We start from the raw sequence: 26,722 nt of genomic DNA, 5'->3' as shown, positions 1-26,722 counted from the left end.
ATTGCCTGAAAAAATTACAATTGTTAATAGAAGTTATAACAGATATTAAAAAACAGAGTTTAAAAACAGACCTTTCTGTTTGATGAATGTCAAAAGTTTGTCTGCTGTGCCAAAACAATACTGCAAGGAACCCTTTAGAATTGGTGAGGCCGTTATGACGTAACATAAACATTTACCTGAGACTCTTCTGGATCCGCCATGGCCAGAGGAAAGCCTATTTAAGAATAAAGTTTGGGTTAATTATGTAATATTCATAACGTACACGTTTTAACAACAGTACAGCTGTACAGAATCAGAGCTGTATGAACCAATAGGCAGTGCAAGTTTATATGTCAGACAGTGGATATCTCAATGTCAACTGGCTACAGTACCAATATACATGCGTGCTTCTGAGGCACGTTCAATAATATAATGCGAGGACTGGATGCGTAATGACCAAGGTCAACAATAGAGATAGCGTACATACAAAGTATACCAATACCAAAGTCATATTGCACAACACGGGCGATTCACAATAGTGCGCCACCAAGAGTTTGCAACATGTTGGTCAATCATAACGCACAAAATTTGTCGACCCTTTCCAAGTGCGCATTGTGTCGACAAATTTTGCGCGCTGTGATTGGCCAAAGCGTTGCAAACTCTTTGTGCACAATTGCGAAACGGTCGTATTAATCATTCGTCCCTACTCTCTCACTAGCGTGGTAACTGCACATATTCAAGTCCTGAAAGATGGATGTCATCATTACAATACATAATACATTTCTTGAGTAGGCCCTCCAATGCACGTTCCAATGTAAGCCTATTTGTTTCTTTTGATACAAAAGTTACTGCAAAATATGCAAGATATTTGCCATTCTCACAAAATATTTCTGCACAATGCACATGATGCATGACGCTATGACACAAAGCCTTTTGTGTCGGAAAAACAAGACGGAGATTGAAAATTTGGGGACCCTGTTTCTATAATAGAAAAGAGAAAGCATTTCAACTTTTGAATCCATCTTTGTTGACGACTGGGACATGCTCAATATCTCTAGGGTTGATGTCAAAAAAGGGCACGGATTTGAGTTTTGAGGGAAATGATGAGGGTAATCTGTGAGTGTTTTAATTACATGACACATTGTCGATTCAAATTTACGTGGCAAGTTTTAAGTAAAAAGTCACATTTTCTCACAATTTATGATTCGAAATTTCCAAAACTAGGCTCAGCACAAAAAAGTGTTGCCATTGTTCGGGGGAGGGGGCTTACCCATTTTGCAAAAGAATAAAATGACAAATTTGGGGTTCCAAAGTATACAATCCCCGACAAGACTTCCCATATCTGGTAAGACAAACCTTTCGCTAGGCCCCAGCAAAACAAAAGATTTGCAGTAGTAGGCTTTACAGGCCTACTCATAAAACTAGGTCAGCCAATCATCACAGCAGTATTTGACTTTCAAATGGCTGCAAAAAAAGTTGGTCATCATAGGCCCATGTTCATTACTGATTTCCAGAGTTTCGTTGATGAAACCTTTCAAATACGGGTTGTTTTTGCGCAGGTAACTGATCCTAGGAAGGTTTCCGTTTATAGAACCGTGGTCAGGCCTAGGGTAGGCCTAGACTAGCATGACAAGGCTTAGCCCCGCTAGTGTGGCACGGACTCTAACTGCTGCTCCATCCTTAGGCACACATCCGTATACGCAATTTCGTGTCGACGTACTGAAAATTTTCGGCGCACCCACTTATCGTGGGCACAATTTCTTTTGCACACCGACATGATCCTTGACCTTTCCGCTTTCTAAAAACCATTTATTGAATGATTTCACTACGTTATTCCGCCGGATATTTTCCAGTCTTTTGCCTTTATCCATTCAATCTAACGGGCTTGCTCCCACAGTCGCCATCTTTAAAATAAGGTCGTTGAACTTTACGTCACTTGACCCCTAATCTTCTCGCCGGCTGTTCCATCCCAAGCTTCAGACATATTACAACTGCTGTCTCGCCGACCGATTTGCACGTACACGTAAGTTTACGACTGAAGCATTCAATTTTTTTGAATTGAGTTGAGGCAGATGGACAAAATAAGTGTAACATCCGAAAGTCATTTTTGTTAACAGTTTCTGTGTAGATTTGAGAACTATGCCAACGTTGTCTTCTTCTTGTTTATGTTCAAGTCCACGCGCGTTGTTGACTCCTACCAATGGAGAAATAAAACATTAGGCCTACATAGTACCAGTACACAGCGTCGCCTCAAAGCAGGAAGGGCTCAAAAAAGCAGTTGATTTTGTTGTCGATATAGAATGATAATGAAGGAACTCTTTATCTTATTTGACCAAAACGACCCTGATATGTACATACATTTAGATGCAGACACCTATTCTTGTTCTTTGAACTTTATTGACGGTTAAAGCTTATGTTTTAATTATACATGAACACAATATAAGACCAAACTACATATTTGATATAAATTATATAATTGTACATGAAGATGATGCTGTCAAACAGCTTTTATGGACATAGGAAGCTATATACATTTTGAAATTTTTTTGTGTTGTTTTGTCAATTAAAGAAGGGTGCTTTGCTGTTTAGTACGACATACCTCACCTAACAGGATGCAGTGTCCAAGTTGGATGCCAGAAACAACCTTGAAATTTAAATTTCACAGTGCCTTCTTCCTACTTTCCTTACTTTATACAAATTCATCAAAGACATCACTGGATGCAGGACAAATCGTTAAATGAGGAGCAGTGACTTTGACAATTGCTTAACATTTAGGTGAACATTAATTGACTGAAGTGTGACAAGAAACAAATTGTGTACACAAAAGGCAAGTATTGTAAATGTAGTAAATGTATTCAAGATAATTGTAACAAATCCTCAGAATCTGTCTGCATTAAGTTTTCAGGTCATGTAATTTGTGATCCGCATGTAACTACCATTATACATTTTTACGATCAGATATTGCCATGGATAGTTGATGGTCTGGACCCTGTGGACAAGACTTTTTGTTGAAGGTGAAGTGTGCATAGTTGTTTCGAAAGTCTGTTGGATTCTGGCTTACAGTTAATGTACATGTTCCTGGGACATCCTGCTATGACACAGGTTAGCTTTTATTTCATGTAATTGTTTCAATTAAGATACCCTACCATAAGTTTCATTACGCAGCGTACTATGAATGAACATCTCGCAAACATATTGTAAAAACCTACGTGCACACAATATCACTTTAAGAAAGACAAAAAAAAAACGTTTTGTTTTCAATAATCCTTACTTTGACCTGACGTCTTTGTTCAAAATCTACTCTTCAGTAATTACATGCTAACCACCAAACATTACATGTGCATGGTGCCTGGTCAGTCCAGGATGTAGTGTAGTCAGGTCGAACCACTTCCTGTCCCTAAGATTTCTTTCACATGAACCCTTCATGACAGATGCCTTGATACATGTAGTTATACAAACAGTGAAAACAACTTCATGAATGTTCAATGCCTTCATGTGATTTGGTTCTGCAGATTTAGGATACCTGGTTGGCTGTGATGGACAACAAACCGCAAGTATGCTGAAGGAAGTAGTTAGGTATTCTCCAAAAATGAAAGTGTCATCATAAGTTCCATTTCAGACTATGAGCACCGAAACATGTTAATGTAGTGACAAGTAGGTGTATAGTATTGAAAATTGCAGCTGTGGGAAACCGTTACGTTGTGAAACAACACAAACCATCTACATTGTTTTTCAACTAAAAACCAGTGAATTGGTTCTATGTTTACAAAGGTTGTAGCATTACACATTCCAACTAAGACAGTTGGCTCCAAAGGGAATTAAGCTAGCATTATCAACAGGGGAAAGCATTGAGCAAGGAAGACACAAGTTTTTTGGCGATATACCTGTAATGAAGTCTTTGTTGAAAAATACTACAAAATCATGCAAGGCCGATGCACGTGCCATCAAATATAGAGCAGCCTCTTTGATCTGCAGCAGTAAATATGAAAATACCCTTTCTTGTCTGCTTCGGAACAATAAAGGAAAGGCTGCTCTTGGCAGGTCTTACAAAGGCGTATTAGACAGGAGACCAAATCATACCCAACAAAGCAACATCATCAAAAGATGTCAACGCGGACAACATAACCAAGTGGAGTTGGGGAGCCATCATTGCTGAAGCAGAGGCTTACATGCCTATTTTTGGTGACTGCCCTCAAAGCTGCCCTACCAGACCCAGTTATACGTCAAGGCACATTTCCAGTTGGAGGCAAGAAAAACCGCTGTGAGTCAAAGGCCGATGCTACAGTGCAGCGCAACCAGAGACTTGGCAAAATGCTAGCAATGATCATGTACTCACATCGGCCACTAGTGTTCAATTTCATTCAAGGCCGTTTAAGCATTCAGCTGTGGAAATAATGGGTGTAGTCAGAAGCTTCTCAGCTACTTGCAAAACCTAGGACTGACGAAGGGTCCAAAAGGCACCATTGGAACAATTGACAGAGTTCGTAAGGGTTCCAAAGAGAAACTACTTACATGGGAAAAAAACAAAAACATGCATCGCACAAATGCTAGGTTAAGTCGTTGGAGGACGTGCTTATAGGCGACAGATGCTAGTGCCTCAAATCTACCAGTAAAAAGCACGGATATAAAAGACTTTGGAGTGGAAGAAGATTGCTCCACATGTGAGGATGATTCATTGCAGAGTGAGTATGATGACGGAGAGAAACAAAAGGCACATTATACACGTAGACTCTGTTGTGATTGACAGAATAGACGTGGGAATCAACGATTACGATGAATTTTCATCAGATCAGGTTGTATCACATCTTGAAGTTGTCCCACTGTCGTCGTGTGAGACGGCTGGTCCACATTCAGTTGACTTTGATGAAAGTGATGATAATAGTGCAATTGTGCCTAGTGAGCTTGGGCACTGTGATGTTTGGGATAACGTACAGATCCAAACTGCAGCCAGATATCAATCTCGCATGCACAGCAACAAGTTCGGGATGTGGGCCCTTACCTTCGCTGTCAGGTATTGTTTTCTTTTAGCCATGAGCAGAACATTGGTGTTGTGAAGGCACAAGACATGCCACTATCAACTCTTTTACCTTCAGCATCTACTTGGAGTAAACTGGGGGAGAGAATGACCCTGGTTGTACAAGTGATCCTCAAGTCCGCATCATGGAGAACTTGCTTTAATTTGTGCCAGGTACTCCAAATTCCATGCATCCAATTCCTTGCTTTGGAGATGATCTTTCAGTGGAAAGAATGTGTGACGCAAAGTGAGCGAGGGCGGGGAAAGAAACACCCCAAGATCGACTCAAAGGTCTTGTGCAATGCCATCAAGAGTTTCATCATCGAGGTTTGCTGTTACAAGACAATGAATGACTTGTTCACAGGTAAAAGTGCAACAGACCAGGGGACCCTACCAGCTCAATTAGGATTTCGGGCACAGGTCCGTTGAAAAGAAGTAATGGACAACTTCAACGCAGTCTTCGACTTTGTGCGTTTTGCAACTGAGGCATATACAGCGATGTTGGCCATGAAGCTTGCCAAAGTTTACGACCCGAATGTTCTACCTGCACAATTCGCTTCTACAACAGATCCCTCTGGGCAAACACCATGGTTGAAGACCCTGACACAGGCAGTAGTGGATTTCATTTGACCAGGTGTTCCATCAGATGAGATGGCCATCAGCGGGAGTAGGAAAATCATAATTTGGAGGATGCAGAGTTTCTTCGGGATATTAGGGACAGTGTTGAAGAAGGCGATTGTAGCTGTAAAGAAAATACTGGTTAATCAATGATTCGATGTTCAAACCATAATTGTGGCTTTTTCACTACAGCTGTGTCAACATCCCGGAGCCCCCATAAGGTAATTGGTGGTGCTCAAGAGCATGCCAGTATATGGTTGATTACATTTACTGAAGTTGTCATAAGAGGACTGGTCGAGAAGACGAAATGGTACAGTGCGAGTTACAGGACAGATGCATCCGTCAGGAATGCTACCATATGGAATGCATAGATGTTGATGATGTGGGTGACCCGCCTGACAAATGGTATTGCTGTTCAGAGTGCAGAAAGGACAGTTTTGATAATGATGATCATGACAAGGATGGCGTGCTTGAATACTCTTAATCATTGCTGTATCAGGGCTTGTACCATCGGGCCCTCAGACAGGCCATTCGAGAATGTGATGCACCAGCCATCATGGATCACTGGCGTCTAGATATTCCTGCATCTTGGAACAGGAAGCATCACAAGTATCTCATACCTGCCCACAAAACGTTGGTAGGAATATCTGGATTCTATCTGTGGCGGGCACACCCCCACTCGGGAGTTATTTTAACAGGGTTCTTTGTTCAGCACTCTGAAGAGGCGTGGAGAGTCACGTTTCCACACACGAGGCAGGCAGGCGATGTTTTGCCCGCTGCCGCAGGCTGGCGCCGTGACTACTCCGCGGTGGGTCACGCAAGGGATGTCGCCTTACCGCCCCTACATATCCACCAAGGATAGCTCAAGAAATTGTCTGGAATAGGGTGGCAAATCTGACGGGAAATAGGATGGAAACATCGGGATTGACCTTGTTAATGAATTTTTTAACAAGGATTACAAACAGATACTAGCACGATCAAGGGGAGTGTACACAAAGGAGCAGGTTCAGCGCTGCAGTGAAATCAGCGGAGCCTTTGGTCGAGATCTTGATGACATTTTCATGTCTTCAATTGCTCGTAGGACTGGCAAATCATCCAAAGGCCAACCTGCTGAATTTCAAGCAAAAGGTTGTGGGGAGGCGATGAACAGCTGACTGCTGTGGGGTATGTAATGGCAGTTGCACGTATGTTCATGGCGCTCATTACGAAAGCGCGCTCGCGCAAGATTTGCACTTGACAACAGCATAGCAACAGGCTAGGCTATGTCTGATTTTGTGCGCTCAGATTGCAAAATGAGCCGTCGTCTTTGTCATTGGATTTCCAGGAAACCGAGCACAACTAAGTGAATTTTTCATGAGAAATAATGTCAGGTAGCAGCATTTCATATGTTCTCTCAGTGTTTACTTAGTCACAACCGCGGATAGGAGTTTTTTCTACCCTGTTTACGCAGGTATCATTTAAGGAATTTGATGTTTAATTAAAATTTGAGGCAGAATGTAATTCCTTCGGTATTAACAATAATTAACCTGAACACCTCCTGTGTCATGGACAAAATGTGCCGGAATGAGCCACTTATGTTAAGGCCATAAGGGGTTGGACGCTAAATCCCCTAACATTATGGCTTATATACCCTATTTTTTGTCCATACTTTGCTTGCTCAAATGGCGTCCATGCAAATGAAGATCTTTGATCTTGACCAAGACTGTGCATAATGTGGTGCGTAGGCCCAAAAAACGCAAGGCGTACACCTGTGTCTATCTTGAGCACCACCTATGTCCACCTTTTCCCCTTCCTAGCTACTAAATGAAATTCCCATTGTCAAGAATAAATTACCATGTTTAATAATACAGTAATACATCGAACTACACAATACAATATATCAGTGTAACTTAAAGATATGTATAGTCACATAAATGCAATTTAGACGAACGGAATTTGCTTCAGTTTCTTTGTCGTGCGATGTCACCGAGTAACTCTTCCCCGACCGTCTGTGTCTTGGCATGTTACTCGCTTTGGGCATTTGTTTTGTAAGTCCTTATGGAAACTGAACTGAACGCGACATGATAATTTAAAAATTCCACTGATAAAAAATAATGAAATTATAACCGTCTGAACAGTGTTGACAGAAGATTTTCAACGTAAATTTCGTCGGTCGCACCACTGGTATACATGGTCAACAGTACGTGGTCAACAAACTTTTCCCGTGAATCACTTCGTAAGGCAACAAAAGTAATGCAAATTTATATATACAGCATGCAAAGTGCAACTTTCACTCGTTTTCCAAATGATTTACATTGGTATAACTTCATTTACAAACATAAAGAAAAGTGTATCTTAAATTGGGTTAAATGTACAATAACAGTAGGTCCTATGTACTTAACTAGTTCCACAAACTGTTTATTTGAAAACTGTATTTTAGTTTGAACAGATGTTAAAAACGTTCTTACTAACTGATTCCTTTTAATTTGAGAACATTGGATTTCATTTACTTCAGTCAAACACAAGCCTGTGCCGAATGTTTCGATGTCCATTGATATCATGAATGTATTTCCTTTAGGATTTTGAGGACAAAAACTTTATAATTTCATAATTCGATGTCTAACAAAACCTGTGAAACATTTTTCAAGATTTCCGTTGCGGACTGTTGCGAATATTAGTGCCCCCAAAATGTTCACTCTGTTTACATCCGGTCACACTTTATTTTGTAATCTCAAGTCACTGATTGACAAACAAAACTGAATTCAGGTTGATTTTAACAAAGACATGCTGAATAAAAATAACAATTTGACACTGATATTCTTCCCCTGCGCGTACCCAAGAGCCATCAGTATGAAGCCATCAGGGTGCAGTCTCAACTCAGTTGAAAGCAGACCCATTGCCTTTAGTTGGCAACAATGCAACCCATCACCTCAAATCTCATGCAGCAGAGCCCGTTCCATTCAGTTGGTAAGATACGAAGATACCTGGTGCGCACGACCTCTGCAAATCGAGCTGTGACTAGGGTGTGATTGTCACTGTTCCCCAAAAACTGGAAATAGAAAACAGAAATGAATGTCATTGAAAGTTTTGTTGGTACAGTTTGTTTCAGATGCGCCACGCAAGTTTCAGCCAGTTTGCCAGTGATCACCTGAAATTATTGCCGTCAGGCCCAAACACCATTTCGAACGCGCCCATTTGCATGCGTGGCTCAGTCTAACACAGAAGAAACCCGTTTAGTTTGTGTCATTTGGCAACAAACCAGGGATTTTATTGTTCTATGTTCTAAAGTATTAAATTACATCCATTTCATTTTCTGAAAAACAGCGCGTCTATTACCGTAAACGAATGTCAGTGTTTACATTCTAGCTTTGAAAACAGACCAGCAGCTTTTTTGAGACGCGAGGTGTTGGCGGGCAAATGTCTGATTGTTTCAAATACACTTGTGGAAATGAAATAACAGATCAGTGACCTCTGCTGGTGTTCCATCCTGATCCTTCACCGTGGTCCAGGACTGGCCATCATCGCTGTAGCGAACTCTGTACACCGACACCCATTGCTGGTAGTCACCATCACCACGTCCCTGGGTAACCAGTCCTGTGCCGAGTACCGTGTTGTTGAAATCGACTTGTATCCAGGGCTTCGTGTCGTTGGCGGCGGCACACCAGCACGCGGCACCCACTGATTCTGGTGTACAAAGAGTGAGATTCCCATCAACTATAAGGTGTGAGAGTCTGCCGCCCTTGTCTCCCACCACAGCTTTAATACCGTTCACAAACTGGTGGACGACAGAGCGGGCATATCGTCAACAGTTTCCTCTGTCAACGGAAGTGCCAGATCTTTTCTCGGATAACAATAATGAGAAAATCAAGTTTTAAGTTCGCCACTTATTAAAGTTGCCATATTGAAATCAAAATCAGGAATAGGGCTTCACGGTGATCAGGAACAAAATTCAATTATCTTTCCAGGGAAAATATGTGGAATAGTTGATGATAAATTATCTGTGAATCAAATCCTGTTCTCATTTCCTTCAAAGAAAAGTAGCAGCATCTTTAAACCGTAATACTTTAAGCCTGTGAAGACACTGCTCACATAATTGCATATGGAATTTCTAAGAAAGGGGTTTTGACTTTCCTAAAGTGATATATGAAATGTGACCGAAATCGGTGGCAAAAATCGACTTTGCTTTACCAAATGCAGCCTGAACTGATTGAGGAGATGAAATTGCCACTGAGATAAGAATGTAATTATGGGTAACTCAATTCAGCTTGAACGCCTCTCAGACACTATTCAAATAACTGTAGATTGCACCCTTAGGCAAAAAAAAGTTTCCGGTTTCTGGTCAACGCACGCGTCGCCGTAGACCTGCCCGTGGGCAAAATGAAAAAAAGCTTTTATTTGGTATAAAACAATGCCCAAAAGCTGGTTAAACTTGCTTAATCGACTGGAATCTTGCTACTGCGTAATTTCAACGTGTTTTTGATTGGGTATGGTTGAGTGGCATGTCCAGTAAAGGTGTCCTTCTAGTTCCCCATGCATTAAGTTGGGCACTCTTTTTCAGATGATGTCATCTCTGTATTATACATTTACGTCTGGGAACCAGACAAGTGGTCTTATGTCCTGTGTACATGTAATAGCTGAAAATGCCCTAAAGTGGGAGCGTGTGACCAAACAACCTCAGAAATCACGTGATCTGATTGTTCTACCAACTGCCACGCATCACCTGATCGAACTCCCGTGACTTTTACTAACTTTCCCACACCTACTTTTTGAGAGGGGTTTCGCCCAGGCAGTGACTGAAACGGGGGGGGGCTCTTATGTTTGTGCACAAAGCACAACTACATTCTGATTAAAGAGCAACTCAAAGGAAAACATGTTTTCTCTGATTTTTATCTGTTCAGATAAATATGAAAGCGTCCAAATCGAACGCAGTGTCGTTTGTCTTCAGAGCTCAACTACAACAAGCTAAAGAGGTTTTTCTCTGTTTACGCCAAGATGCGAATTCTGAACATGGTGATTGTAGATTGCGTCATTCTGAGAAAACAGAAAAACGAGGGGAACCCTCGCTCTGTGTTCGTAGTGGATAAACCCTTGCGCATGTCAAGCACTGCATGTGGCCATTGTTTGTGGCCATTGTTTGGCATGCAAGAAGTTCCTCACTTGGTCTGGTTCTCCTTTTCGCTAAGCATTTTTGTAATTAAATGTATGAAGCAATCTGAAAAAAAAATCAACAAGTTGCCTTTTCCCGGTGACTTTCTCCCATTCAATCATGTTTTTCAGTTCTTCCTAAAGAAGCAGTATTCGTTGGGTGCCTGTTCCCTGAGTGCGTTCTGAACCTGCAAAGTCTGGGGTGTAGGTATGTACGTATTCTGCTGGCGATCTCAATGAAATTGGCCTCTTTTATTCAACCCATGATTTTCATTTCAAGTTTTTTTCTTCAATTATCTATCATTTCAAGTTGATATAGACCATATTTCTGTCCATGGAGGTACATGTACATATAACTCCACCTGCATGCTCTGTCATGATTTTTATCGGAAAAAACACAATTTTTATTTTCAGTATTATTTATTTCTCATAAGTCTTTGTCAAAAGATTTTATCAACATTTCTACAGAGATAAAACCACACAAAATGTGTTTCACAATCGAAGAGCTGAGTTCCTAATCAAATATTTTGTTCGGCCAATTGTCAAGGCAAATAACATGGGTTAACCTTTCCATGTGCGTGCGACACGTGCGCACTGTAACTATCATGCTTTGATTACAGCAGCAAGTAACCCTTTGCGCGACCACAGCTGTGGCGTACATTTCTATTACCCTTACCCTGTGAATTTTGCTCCCGGGTGTTGCATGTCTATCGTGTCAAATGTGAACAAGCTGTGTTTTTCCCACAATTGCAAAATATTTAAAAAGGGCTTTACCTTTGCAGCCGAAGAGTTCAACCCGCATCGAGGGCCAAGAATTGTAGCTGGTCGGTCTGATACGGATGTAGCGAGCTTGAATGGGCTTGTTAAAACTGCTGCTGACTGGGGTGGTTTGGTCCACGTTACCATCAAATGTCTGTTCATTATGCAGGCGAAAGGGGAAGACAAATTAGAAAAACAAAAGAAGATTAGAAAAACAAAAACACAAAGTTATTGCTTGCCAATTATAAACAGTATAGCGTGTCTACAGAAGTCTTTGTCTTTCAGCCAAACGTGTCAGGTGCTTTTTTTCTGTCTAGAGGGAAAAACAGAGACAATCACTTAAATGTTCTGCTTTTAAGATGGGACAATCTCTTGGCTTATATTCAAATGTAAGGTCCCTGAAGTCTCCACATCGTAGTGCAACCATTAGCGCTTCAGTTTTTATATCATGAAAATAGCAACAAGGGGTCGTACAAAGTGGCCTAAATCATTCATTGTATGTTCCATCTGCAGTTGAACCGGGAAAATCGGTTTCTTTTTTGTATACCGTACGTTCTTATTGGAGATAGTGTCATCATTTGTAGGTCTGTGTTTTTTCAAAGCAGCCCTAAACAGATTCCTTCCAAAAAATGGCATTGTGTACACTACATACTTACTATCCGTTGAAAATTTATACTTGTGCCTCAATTCCAATAAAAGTTACTTTGGAAATTGCTTGTGGATGTCAATGGAATCCATTTGAGGCTCATGTGGAAAACCAATCCGTTTTTGTTTTTGACTAGATTTGTTAACTGAACTGTGCCGAGACAATTGCTATACTAAGCAGGATTGGGAGAACAGACATTTTAATCCTCTACCTGCGGCCCTGTCTCAGGTCCTCCATTGGTCACATACACCCAGGTACTTCGGTCATCACTGTACTGCACCTGGTACTCTGTCACTCGTTCCTTCCAACTCCCCGATGGATCCACGCGGCCCTGAATGATAACTCCCTCTACCTGCAGTGGCTCGGCCAAATCTACCTCAAACCATGGGGATTCCTTGTCATTCCTGGCCGGGCACCAGCCACCGACAATCGAATCTACTCCATGGTAGTTCAGCCGGCCGTTGTGAGGCTCGCAGTTACCAGGCGCGTCTGATCGCTCGTTGAAAACGCTGGAGGCAGTGATGCTGGAGTCAGGAATACTTCCGTCCTCCATTCCAAGCTGTTCACCGCATAAGCGTCCTTCCACTTGAAATTCAAGAAAACAAAACCACAAGCAACATCAGTTGAGAATTTGGGTTTTAATATGCACAATGTACTTCAGCGGATCTAAGGAGGCCACACGTTTTATACTAGCGGTGATTCGTAGACTAATTACGGCACTTCAACTTCATTTCCCAGAAACGCTCTGCTTTGACGTTCCTTTTCGGGCTATTTCTTGGTTTACGCTGCGTTTGAGAATATTTTATGATGAAGTAAGGTGGGTACAGTCGTTTGATAATGAAATATCCATGATTTTTCTCAAATTGTATGTATGCAGCATCCATGAAACCTCAATAAGATACCAAGAGGTCCTGCACAAAATTGGACACTGGAATGTAAAAGGCCTCTTGCAGTATCGGGCACACCCACACACCCAATTTGATGTTGCTGAAACAGCACATTATCAAAACACTGGGAAGGACAAATGTTTGACCCGGAATTCCCTGAATGGTGCACTGTCCCAACTCAAAGAAACTTCTCCGCCAGGCTAAGGCGCTTAAAAGTACACCTACATATTCTTTCGAAAGGAGGGATTTGTGTTGGCCAAGAAATTGTGGGATTGTGTAAGTATAGCCCAGGATCATCTCTGTAGATGCAGGGACCTCAACTAGTTGCAAAGCAGACAGAATGTCAACGAAAATTTTTCAGAAGAGCCCGAAAAGGTGAGGGATGTCATTTGAAAAATGGCTGCTGAGAAGAGTTGGGATCATTCACTTTTGGGGGATGGGTTTGTTTTTGGCGGATAATTAAAAAAAAATATCGGTTACCAGCCAAATGTTCAAACTCAAATGAAATCTAAAGGACCAAAAACACATTGTTTTTATGTCAGGGACTTCAGCTGCCCGCAATGGGACTCCAGACTTTGTTGAGTTCACACTGTTTTCAATGGAGTTTGAATTAGTTCAGTGCACCGTGAACATGGTGCTAACCTATACCACGAAGTTGGCTTCCGCGTAATGACACGTAATAATGTTCTGTGGAATTTGTAGTATGTGCTGAAGTCTACTACACTGCACAGCCCAAAGCATAAACTAATCATTCATCAACTTGCTGCATAGGGTCAAATGTTTCTGCATTGGAAAACTTTTTCAAGGGATAATCAGTTTTCCGCGATTACGAATAACCGAATTTTTTTCCCATTTTTACAGATAGCGTTTAATTGGGAAATGTTAATGGCATAGTTCAAACTTTAGTTTAATTGGGTGGACGTGAGTAACCAGGGAAAGTTTTTTAATTCAGCATTTGAAATAAAACAGTTTTTCATGGTGAATTTCACATTTCTTTTATTGAAATTGCTAACAAGGAAGTTTTATTTTGTCAAAGAGAGCTCAATTTCGTCATGGATATAAATTTGTATACAAAGCATTGGCCCTCAATCTAATTAAAAAGAGGAAGTCCAATAACAGCAAAGTATGTAATTATTGTAAAAAGTTACGCCTGATTTGTTCAACCTATTCTTTTAGTCAAGTTTGAATTAAACAAAAATGACGTCCAAAAAAGCTAATTCAAATCATTATAAAGATAAACTCAAGAAGAAAATTAATAATTAAATTAGTAAAATGAATTATAACAAAAAATCTATTCGCTTTTCCAATCCAACGCCATTCCGAGTGAGACGAAAATGACAAAAATTAGTGTGACTTTTTTTCGTGAGTTACAATGCTCTAAAAGTGGAATTTGGTACTGTTATTTCGTAATTAGAATCAATTTGGGGGCGAGTGACCCCCCACGTTGTTGTTGTTGTTGTTTAAATAGCACTTTCAGCTACTCGGGCTGCGCCAATGATTAGGCCTATGTGTGTATTCATAACCTTTATTAATCAGCATCCCGTTACGAAGTTTGGAAGAAGGTCCAGTTTTAGAGGCAGGAGGAAACAGGAGTACCCGGAGAAAACCTGCGACAGCGAGTATGGACTAGAAATCAAATGCACTTAAAGCCTGGGCCAAGCCGGGACTCGAACGCAAGCCTCATTGGTGCAAAGCAGGGAAAGAACCGCCACGCTAAGCCACTCCCCCCGACAACCCCCCCGCCCACCAATTTAGTTTTCTTGTAAGCAATTTTAAATGAAAGAATTCTATTTCTAAGAACGGTAATATATAACTCTTTGAGAACACTTTAGCTACATGTGTTTCCACTATTCGTTATTCTTCAGGACACTCTTTAGAACATAGGCCGAAAAAATTTTCATAGAACATTATTTTTTTTATTTGGTATGGATACTAGTTTCCTCCACAAATCATCCGTTTGCTGCGATAACATGGATTCCAGGTGCTTGTCTAGAAAGGGTTGTTATAACTACCTCTCTCCTTATGTAAAGTCAGGGGATACTTATGCACCGAGGGGATAGTAGCTGTAACAATGAACGGGGCGCCATCTTGACTGGTCTTATTGTCTAGGCCTATACTCTGTCAATCCGATCTTCGAATTCTGGACCGTAAAAAGTACTGTCCAGGCCTGTTGAGAACTTACCCTGCAAATAAAGCCTCGCTCTTTGAGGTCCATAGTAATTTTGCTGGTTTCCCAAGGCAGACGAAGCAGTGAGGTGGTTATCTGGGATGCCCCCATCCTTCATGCCAAGAGGTTTCGCCGTGGAGCAAGTATAAAAGACACCTATCAAACACAAAACGACTTGTTCATACTTCACACACAAAAAAAAAATATTTAAAAGCTGGGAAATCACAAAAGTTTAAATCATTTAAACTCGAGCGAAATTTCCCTGCAAATCTTGCATAATGTCAGATTTACTTTATGCAGTCACCTGTAGGAATTAACTGGCCAGTCCTGACGAGATATGTCAGATATGTCCAATCCTCAAAAGTAAGCAATCGTTTAGATAAAAGTATGTCAAGGCGCCAGTCCTCCTGGGGTCATAAAAGTATGTCAAGGCGCCAGTCCTCCTCGGGTCATAAAAGTATAAATTATCCAGTCCAAGAGCCAAGAAATTCCCCCTAAATAGTAAATTTAACAGCATGCAAATTGCAATGTGGTCTGCGCAGGTTACTACCTGCGCAGACTGTGCTGGCAACACGGTTGCAGACCAGTAAATACTGGTCTGCAACCGTGTTACCAGCACAGTTCTCCTGGACAGGACAGTGCAAGTTGAAAGCATAGTAGTCTTCGGTCCGAGGCCGGTTTGCGCTATTTTTTTCATACCCTGGATTCGTTATCAGCATAATTGAGATGTGTACAGAAGATCATGATAAAACATGCAGGTTACACGTTAATTAATAAATGATGCTCGGTACAGTTTCTCCAAACGTTTTATAACTTATGTATTTCCCAAAACTACTCTTGGCAGATAGCCCGGTGATTTAGATGCTCGCTTTGTAAGTCGAAGATCAGCGGTTCAAACTCACCCAGACAGTATTTGTTTCGGTGTTTCATAATACTTTTAATGTGCCAGCAAGACGTTGACGATTGTGTTTTGTGACGTGTAGCCTACACAGACCAACGAAGAAGCGAATACGCGATACGGTAGGAAAAATCAGTACCTCGGACAAGTTCGAGCGAAACAATTTGTAAACCACTGGTCAATTTAGTTGGTATCCAGAATGTAATTTGTGGATAGGTTTCCTGGGAAAATCTTCCAATGGTCAACAAAAATGGTCAGCTCTTCCATACGCGATGCAGATGTGTACGCAAAGGCACCCGTGCTACTCCCCTGCAACTTGAAGTCGAGTTGTGCTACCTCATACACTGTAAAACCAAAGAATGCTTGACGCGTTTATAAACTTAATTCATTGAGCATTTGAGCACGCAGTGTGATTAGACGTGAACGTGTTTTTAATATATAAAGTGTGTATCGCCAGGACATTAAACGCCTGCTTAATAGTGGCATAACAAATTAATTCCACTATTTTTGGTGCCGATAAAATTCAATTTTCATGTTGTGTTTAATTTAAACTGATGTAATGTATTATCTTCAAGCAAACTTAAATTCTCAATTCTGACTGGTCGATCCATGCCAACAAACAGATTGCACGGTTCATATCAAACCCTAATGTACGCTGTTCTAACTCAACGGATTGCACCATTTTATGGAAAAAGCAAAAGCAAACGCACGTATGCTTGACTGTAAATTCAAAAGTGGCGTGTTTGCCCGTGCATGTGTTTAAATGCACGCACAATTCTAACAACTTCCTTTCCGAAGTGTAAGCCCTTTGTTGTTGTTGAAATAAGTTATAATACAAATAATTCCTCTGCTCCCTTCGGAAATTGCAGAATTACGATACATCGGTGTTACTGTTTTTGCTGTGCGCCGTTTGATATCTTTTGTCATCTTTTTTATGTAAAGAGGGCGTTGGCCCCTTTACCTTCTTTACCTGGGCGTCAAGTTTGCTTGAAGATAAATTCGTTATCACGCTCGTGGAACATGGAATATGGAAAGATACCACTTGAGACATATTTTTAATCAAATTTTAATTATTTGCACTTGTCTGTATTTCTCCAAAATGTCACACAAGTGAGAAACACACCCTACTCTTAATATATGTAAACTTTTATTTTAAGTAACTCTTCATTTCGTGAAAAATCGTTGTTTTTATCGTTGTTCTAGCTTTATCGACAACGACTAAACGCGTCATCTGCATACTAGCGCAAAAATGCTATGGTGCGGTACGGAAGCATTACCAGTATTGCTGCCGACGCAAAAAATTATCCCTGACTTATTATCTCACTTAAACGACATATTATCTCTTTTAAAGGAGATAGCTCTGTTGTGACACTGGTATAATTAGAAATAACGAGATAACCAAGTTGTTTAAACGAGATAATGATTGTTTTCCGCGTTGGCAGCAATACGTTTCTGCCTAAGTGATATTAGCACTGGAGTTCCGCTAAACGCCGAACAAAAATACAACAGTGTGGTGCCACTGCCTGCCATTCAGAACATGAATAGCATGGCATACTCTGTCGAGCTAAAGAGCTTACCGTGATGTAATTTGCTAAAAGCTGTGCTATCCGCACGGATAGTGTGTATCACAAGAATTTATATTGTTCAATTGTTGCAGGCTCAGCGCAAATGATTTTTTCCTTCACAAAGACCCCTCCTCCTTTAGCGGTTTTTTGCTCTGTCACTGAGAACATTGTAATCCGTGAGTGATTACAGTTTTTTTTATGTACTGGTGAGATATCCCAGCATCATTTCAAACACTTTCGTATTATCTCTTTTTATGATTACAAAAATAAACATTTCAGGCTACATAATAAGGATTATTTTGTGTAATTTCATTTTCACACAATATCACTGTATTTCTTTCATCTTAATGTGTGTATACACATGTGTATGTTTGATATTTTTGTCGCATGAAATTTGGAAACTCCAGAAAATTACTAAGGAGAATTTTGGCACAAAGAAATATTTGCATGTCAAGAAAAGAATGTTGTGGAAACAATAGCAAAAAATCGAACACTAGTCATGCAACTAATTTATTTTGTCTCACTAATTTTTAAGTCACTTGACTACACTACACTACACTTGACTACACTTAGACGAGTCAGACATTTTGGAAAGACAAAAAGCTGAAAATCTCATCAAAAACTGTATACAGCAGTAGCTGGACTACGTGTAAACGTGAGGGAAACACCATTTAAACGTGAAAATTCGTTTGAAGTTCTCTCGAAATTTCTGCTTGTGCTAATGAAAACAGCTTCACAATGCAAATGATTTACCTGGCCTTTACGGTCTTGTTGGGAACAAAAATGATGCAATTTTTAATCATGTTTGCGTTTGTTAGTTATGATAGACATTATAAGTTCACAATGGCCCCAAGATCATTGTGTTGCTTCTGGCAAATAACAATTCCACAATCGAGTTTCGACAGGGAATAACATTTACTGAGCATAGCCTGATATGATAATTTCAGTTCAGCGATCCAGCTTCACCCTAGAAAAAAAAAAACTGTGACAATAATGCTTTTTATTATGGCTGTTCTGCGATGTAACTTCGGATGGCAGTAGACTGTGACGAGCAATTCAAGTAAATTGTAGTTTTGCGATCCAGCTCTGGACAGGAAGGGGAGTTTTCCAAAAGCACTCAACAAAAATAAAAGACTCTTTAAGCTTCGAAGAACAGAACCATTTTCAGACTTATGCCTCGGTGTCAAGTTTCTTGGTTTCTTGTCATTTTATAAGAAAAATGATTTTTTTGTGGCCCACTCAACGTCGATTGTGTGAAAGATGCAACATATTAATCGGTTTATATTTCAGTGTGGACTTTTTTCGAACTGATCCTTTTTTCATTCTCAAAGCAGCTATTCAATCAATGTTTTGATGCAAACAAATGTTTCTTCACATGCTGCAATATAAAGAAGCCCTGAGTAGAGTTTTGAGTCACCACCAAGAATGGGAACTTAATTAATATTGGCAGCATGTTTGTTTTTGGAAAAAAGAAAAACCTAAAAGAAGTTCTTGAAAATAAAACTTGACAGACTTCTTTCGAAAACATCTAAGTTTTGAATTTTGTTCTCTTGACGAATCCAAACCAAAGGTTCGAGTGTAAATTTATGACAATATTTATATCAAACTTTAAGGCTGGCAAGTATAACTACAAATTTAATGAAAACGTAGACCTAGAGACCAGGGTGCGCCGCGTATGTGGGTTAAAAGACCAGGGTGCGCCGCGTATGTGGGTTAAAAGACCAGGGTGCGCCGCGCATGTGGGTTAAAAGACCAGGGTGCGCCGCGCATGTGGGTTAAAAGACCAGGGTGCGCCGCGTATGTGGGTTAAAATAAGATGTAAATTGCGTCACCAAAGAAACGGAAAGAAACAGACATTCATGTTACAAATGTTAAGGAAGTAAACGTAATTCCTTATCTTGTTTCCACCGATGCTATACCATGCAACAAAAGTAACCGTTTGTAGAGTAAGGAAAGACTCCTTACAAAGTCGTTGCATTTGAACTGGCTTTGCTGCATCTATAAGTTGATTGCCACTACCGGAGGAAGTACATAGCCTTACTATACATGGACATAAAATTTGCAGGTCTTTGTTTGCGAGAGAGGCAGAGAGTATACGTGTACATATTTTCCCAATCTTAACAAAATGTAAGAACTTTTAAATCTCCAAATAGTACTTCGACTCAGTCCCAACTCGCACAGTGTGCACTCGGCCACAGAAATGGTAGGTGCCCCTTTAAAGAGAGCTGTGTTTTTTATATGTATTTTAGTGTCTATGTTTGACGACCGAGGAATGAAGGAAAAATTTTAGATTAAGTTAGGAATCTGAAAAGCTAGGTGAACTTATGATATTAATTGTGGTAGATGGACTGGTTAGGGGTGTGGACTACATTGTACACTCTCTAACCATTACTTACCTGTATCTGAGATCATGTCGCCATCGGCGTCAGCCAGTGAGTAGAGAGGCGTGGTCTCGTCTTCATCAAAATAGGCACTCCCTTCGGTTGCATTGAAGTCTCCCGGATGCTCTAGTCTCGTTCCAAGGTTCAGCTCACACGTTTTGCTGAAATCGTTGAAGTTAAAAGACTTACACCGTTTATCCATGATGCAGTCCCGTCCGCAGGTGACACGAGAACGCACTGTTCTACGTGCATATACAAACCCATGCAGTGCACGATTTTCTGCGGCGTGCATTGTTTCGGGCAATAGATTACATTGGTTGCCAGTGACAAAAACAGGCAGTCCCAAAAGGACTATCAGCCCGAAAAGTCTGAAACAAGCACCTGGTTTCATCACTGTTGATTTTCCAACCTTACTAAAGAATCAACATTTGCTGAATGTCCTGAAACCGCTGAATACCAGCTACAGGCTCGAACATGCATACACGACTGTTTCGAAGGGAACAAGAGTTCATAAATTATAGCAGCAATTTCAATTACTGGTGCTCAAAGTCATCAATCTGTGTCAGAGATCATAGCAAAATGTTCCTGAAAAGCTCTACCCACAAAGAAGTGATCTATGAGATTCCATCGATGACGACTTTGTATTGGCCATGATAAGTGTTACTGGCTAACTGTGAGCATGCATCGGCTGCGTGTCTTTCAATTCACGGCCATGTATACGCTAATATGGGACATGCTCCGAATGCACGTCTCAAACAATATCCAATCAGCTAATCCATCTGTTTGAATATTTCATTGTTAGTTTACATTCGTGAAGTGGCCGCGGCACCCTCGCAGTTTACAATGTTTGTAGAATCATTGTTATTTCAATTTTACTCTCTCAGTTGGTATCCAAATTGTTTTTGTAACGGGCCGTTTGGTCTATGATACATGCAAACCGCGTGCTGCTGTCATACATAATACTGTACCTGCGGAGTTTCCACAAAGGAACGAAATAATTAATCTGGTGTTCCGATTCTTTTGAATTGGCAAAAAAACTAAATGGAGGAAACAAGTCACTTAGTAAGCCATAATAAATTAATGATAGGATCAACACAAAAGAAAGACACTCCATAATTATTTGCACCTTTGTGGTTATGACAGTAGGCTGTTCCATGCTTGCAAGGGAAGGTTCATTTTACACAAGAGTCAATCCAGAACAAAAAGAGTCGAGAGAGGTGAACAAGTCTTTATTGGAGGATGGGATAAAAAAAATTCTGCATATCCTTGGCTTTCCTGGGTAGATGCTAGATTAAGTGGATATTTACGTGCTTTTCGACGGCGGGGAAGTGAAACATTTCAGAAAAGTTCCTTCTGTCACCGTAACTTTCTCTCCGTGGTTATATAATAGTAGTTATCATTGATCTCCATTATCCAGCCCAAGCTGAGAAGTGCACCCCCAAACGGCGAAAAGAAAGACGTGGTTACCGGTTACAAGCGAGTTCATTGCGGAATAAATCAACTGTGTCCTTTTTGATCACCCCTATTTTTGTAAACAGATCATGCCAATCTACAGGAGATTGATCACCTCTATTTATAAATAGAGCACCCTATCTTGCTAGATGCAAATTTGTCTATAGCATTCCTTCAGTATGCTATAGCGTTACGGGGGATGCCCCTCGATCCCTCAGCGGATACCTGTCCCCCCCCCCCATCTTGAAAAAAACGCTGTGCACCCCTGGGTGCCACCCAGACATTTAGCACATATCACTGCAGTAAATTCCTATAAAATCACTGAAAATGTGTTTATGCAATCAAACTGCAATAATTGCCTTTATGCGAGTCATAAAATATCACCCAAAAATCAAGACAGTCATTTGCAAAAGTTTAAGACCACCCGTAATACAGTAACTCCAAGGAAAACCAAACTGAAGCAAATAATCTTTGAAACTTAAATTCATTTTTAATGTGTAATATTAGTGTCCTGCTTGAATTGCTGTTTGACTCCATTTCCATTATGACTTGAAACGTAAAGAGCCTAATATTCCATGTGTCCTCCGATGTTTCTGCTGACCTCCTCAGTGAATGCGATGTAGCATGCTTGAGATGAGAGACTGACAGTAGCCCACCGAGATTTCCTTCTCCCATACCTGTTTAATGGCTTCCACTAATGCCTTGGCCATTTGATGGCTGTTTGTCCGTAACCCTCTCTTTCAAAACCTTCCAGCGATTTTCAATTGAATTGAGATCAGGACTGTTCCCAGGTCAGTCAAGAACTTTGACTTCGTTCCTTGACAAGAAGTCCCACCTTGGACCTGTTGCATGGAACACCATTGTGCATGAATATTTTGCATTAATTGTGTGGGCATCCATGCAAGTTTCAGCTGATATTTTGGACCATTCATGGTGATACTGCGTGGTAGAAAGATCAAGCCAGATGTTCCAGCATTTGGGAGATGGCGCCCCATCATCATCTGGCTTGGGGATGTTTCATGGAACCAAACCAGTTCTGGAACCAAACTTTCGTCCAGTCTTTTGCAGTCCAGAACTAATGTTTCCTAGCAAAACTGTACTGCGTCACGCTCATCAGTAGAGGCAGTTTGCCGAGCGTTATGTCGTGCAACGTTGTTGTTCGTGTTCTGTGTTCCTTTGCGTTTTCGGGCTCCGAGAGCGTTGATTAATTGCCTTGGTGAGACGTGGTTCAAGGGCAAGTTTGTGTGACTTGAGCCGAAATTCTTTGCTCAAACGGCGAGACAGATGGTGCTTACACAAAACGTTTTTATCTTTTGACGAGAACTCGAGGGATCCTTCACAGCAATTTGCCAGATCACATGGTCTTCGAATTCACGAGGGGTACATATAGTTTTTTGGACGACAGTGCCTTTTCTGGTCAGAAATTGAGCCATCTCCTTGAAATTTGAAATGGCATTGTGCACAGCAGTGTTGCTGCAACCAGCCCTCTCCCTAATTTGACGTTAAGAGTACCCCTCTTGATGGAGAATCACTATGGGCCCTTTGAACCTGACTTAGACTGGCATTTTGTACCCAGGCTGCAGCGCCGGTAAAGACAAAATGCCATGCATACCAGGCGTGTCTTGACAAAAACTTCCATTCAAATGGGCTAACAGCACTACTTTTATGTTATGGATCACTAGAACATATTACGAAATCATCCGATGAGACAAAGGAATGCAAGCCCTTTGACAGAAACACCAATAAAATTCCAGGTGACTCTTACAAATGAATGTACATATATACATGTATAATATATATTCGCAATATGCGAGGTCTCGATGAGCATATGCTATTGCGTATCAAAGCACAAAGTGTCACTAAAACCGAATGATAGGCCTGTACTGACTGTGGCAATTGGTAACACAATCGTGGAGAGTGTTTCCAACCTACAGTTGCATCGAGCAGACTGTTAGCATCATGTCAACCTCAGAGTTGAAGAAAAAGATGGCTCATATAAACATTTTATTTCCAATACAAATGAAATAAAGCCTTTCACAGCCTATTGGCCACAAAAGAAATGCATGAATAAAACTCTTGAATTATAAATAATCAAGCAATCAAGTCAGAGACAGACAAACGTTTCCTTCATTCAGAAACTAGATTTAAAAAAACACTCCCACCAAAAAACCCGTATTATTTCATGCTGATTGGAGTGACAGGTTTGATCATTCTGATGGTTCATGTTTGGGGCATCGCATTCATGTTGAAAATGCTCAAATAAAAATTAACTGTCAAAACTAATTTCGCAAGAAAATAACTAAATAATAAAGGAATCTTCAGCTTTGCGGTGGACTGTGTTAATTATGCTTTGATGTACACGTAGTTTACATTCAAAAATTTAAAATATGACATCTAAAATAAGATTACCAACAACTCGATCAGTCCTGACTTGACCTGACCTGACTGAGCAATTGTCTCATTTAAAGCGTAACTCCAATGTGCTTTTCTTAGATGCAGTTTTTTCCAACTTTCTTCTTCAGTGTATGAACACTCTTTTACATTCCTTTTGGTCAATAGTGCATTGGAAAGTGCGCTATTTCCTACGTTTCTACGTCAGAAAGTTTGTTCCTTTTTCTATATCTCCCTCGTGATACGAAAGAAAATGAAACAAAGTAGGCAAAATGACGAGTCAGTTGAACAATTTTGGGCTTGGCTAACCAACAAGACCCCTTTATTTACGTCACAAATTCTTCTTTTAGTACACGTTTATACATTACAGCAAAAACAGAATAAATACCCAGGGATTTGGAAGTTAAAAGAACATCGTCTCAGAAGGGCTTTGTTGCAACCTCTCACAGCCAAAGTTATACTAGAAAAAGGGAAATTGTTTTACAAGTCCTTAAGCCTTTTGTTTCTGACATTACGCTGTATGGACTTCATAGTCTCAGATTGGGCGGAGCCTCAGTAGCTAACAAAGCTTACATTTCCCCTTCCTGGGCCGACACAGCAGATGGAGAAGTGTTAAAGCTCGCGATGCTTACTTTAACCCAGTACCCAAGATGCAAGAGCGCGAATAATGTGTAATTGTGAGTGGATTGGATCACCCAAGCATTCAAATAACGCCCGGTGTGAACGACTGGACAAGTCGGCTGGAACAGTTTTACTATGAATGCAATGTTGCCTTGACGAAGTTGGTCGTTTTGGGATTTATACAGGAATATCTCTAAGCAATCAGGCTTAAAGGTACAATCACAACGCCCGATACGACTCATCATCAAATCTTAAAAAAAACTGCATAACTATTAAATGAAACAAATATTCTCGGATCAGCGAGGGTTGCCGTGGGCTGGCCGAGGGAATCAGGTAACCTTTGAAGAATGTCGGAGTTATAGGCTCTTTCAAAACGATTGCCTTAAAGTGAATCCAGTTGTGTCCTTGTACGGCTAACTTGAACAAGGGATTATCGGATAAGGAAGGCAGACCAGTCAAACTGTGGGCCCATCCGACTTGAGCAGACAGCATATCAGCAGCGGTCTTGGCCTCCGATGACGTAGAAAGATCTTGTATGGGTAAGTCCAGAAAATAGGGGCCCGTTTCCTTTTTTCGTACCCCTCTCACATCTGATATATGATTTTCTCATTTCCAAGAGTAATGAATACATGCAAATCACCTGCCAAACAAATAGTAATAGTTTGAAATCAATTCCGGTGATATTTCCATGTCAAAATTAATGTCAGATGTAACAGGGACACACAAATGTCACACTTTTGGACTACTAATTTCTGGAATTACCCATATACATGCACAGGGCGAGATGTATGGGATCCGGCAGGGAAGGGTTGTACTCCTCTTTGATCTAGCCCAACACTCCCATTTCTGCCATGTTGCTAGGTATTTCACAGTTGTGGAAGGCGCCTTGGCCGAGAGCAGGAGGGACCTAGGGTAGCTTCTCAGTGGCGTTACGGAGGGAGTCGCCGGTAATACACCGAAAAGATTATTTCCAAAATTCTGTGGACTAAAAGAAACAATCAATGAGAAAACAAGACTTTCCTCCTTTCATCCAAATTGCCAAACACTAGGTTAAGACCACAGCAAGTCATTCGGCATCAGTCCAGGGTCTCAACACCGGGCACTCGGAGGCCACAAAGAAAACCCTTTATCAAAAGGGAAAGCGGGGGTGCGTCCATGGATACCGAGTGAGGGCGCACCCCTTTCTCCTTGCCGAAGGAAATGAAAACAGGTTGGGTGGGGATATGGGCTTAAACGGTAGCTGCAATCAATTTTTTATTACAAACCTGTAAAATGAACATTTGTGCCTCAATAAACCTTGTTTTCAACTTTGATTTCACCATTTCAAAGGGTACTTTAATGCCCTTTTTTGTTTTTATTCTGAGATTTCCATATTCATGAGCAAAACTGTAATGTCATCACAGGAAGAAGCAGCATTGTTACATGGCTTGTATAAAAAAGTCCTGCGTTTTTGTAGATTTTCCTGGACTAAGTTTTCTTGCTGATGCTGTTTCATTGCTTTTTGTGTGCATAGCAATAGGAAACCATGATCAATTCCTCTTTCAGAAATGCCATCAATTAGTAAAATCTGTGCTTAAAATTTGAACAGAAATACCTATGCAATAAACCATGTCTTCCCGAAATGACGTCACAGCAACAGCGCTCTCAGTTGTCTGGGAAACCATGGATAATTTTGAATGTTTAAAAGTGTGCATTCTTCAATGCATTTAAACAAATGCGAATGTGGAAGAGTTTTCATACATTGAAAAAAAATACAAAGATGCAGATTAAGTGTGTCAAAGAAAAATTCATTGCAGCCACACTTCAACCAGACAGCGAGGTGTGTGTGCTTAACAGAGAGTGAAGCGATGCGTATTCAACAAATCTTAAATAGCGAAACAATGGATAAAGCCCAAAGAACGTTATTACGTATGCGTTCTAACAGCGCATCTGTCGTGCGATACCGAAAAGAAATTATACTTTTAAGAACACTTAAATATTTGTATGCTTTCCAGGACAACTGAGGGCGCTGTTTCTGTGATATCATCCAGGGAAGACATGGTTCAGTGCATAGGTTTATTCTGTTTAAATAATGAACCCAGAATATCCTCATAATGAAAACATTTCTGAGGAAGGAATTGATGTTGGCTTATTGCTATGCACATAAACAATCTATGAATCAGCCAAGAAGAAAAATTTAGTCCGGCAAAGTCTGCAAAAATGCAGGTGTTTTTGTGTAAA

The 26,722-nt window shown here is 40.6% G+C and overlaps 1 protein-coding gene across 1 annotated transcript; it reads right to left on the bottom strand.

The window, feature by feature from the left end:
• Positions 1 to 2,356: 2,356 nt before the first annotated feature.
• On the bottom strand, positions 2,357 to 20,739 carry LOC147797705 (EGF-like repeat and discoidin I-like domain-containing protein 3). Its single transcript, XM_087142464.1, has 6 exons — positions 20,054 to 20,739; positions 15,210 to 15,350; positions 12,352 to 12,725; positions 11,510 to 11,648; positions 9,060 to 9,274; positions 2,357 to 8,639 (listed from the first exon to the last, which is right to left on the bottom strand). Exons 1-6 carry the CDS (start codon positions 20,427 to 20,429, stop codon positions 8,493 to 8,495), a joined length of 1,392 nt encoding a protein of 463 aa, XP_086998590.1. The 5' UTR covers positions 20,430 to 20,739; the 3' UTR covers positions 2,357 to 8,492.
• Between the last annotated feature and the right edge of the window lie 5,983 nt (positions 20,740 to 26,722).

This window comes from Acanthaster planci, linkage group LG10 (genome assembly GCF_054643075.1).
Source record: "Acanthaster planci isolate LZ-2023a linkage group LG10, COTS_SCS, whole genome shotgun sequence".
Taxonomy (NCBI): domain Eukaryota; kingdom Metazoa; phylum Echinodermata; class Asteroidea; order Valvatida; family Acanthasteridae; genus Acanthaster; species Acanthaster planci.
Note: the sequence above shows the minus strand (reverse complement) of the source record. Positions and strands in the feature narration are given on the sequence as shown.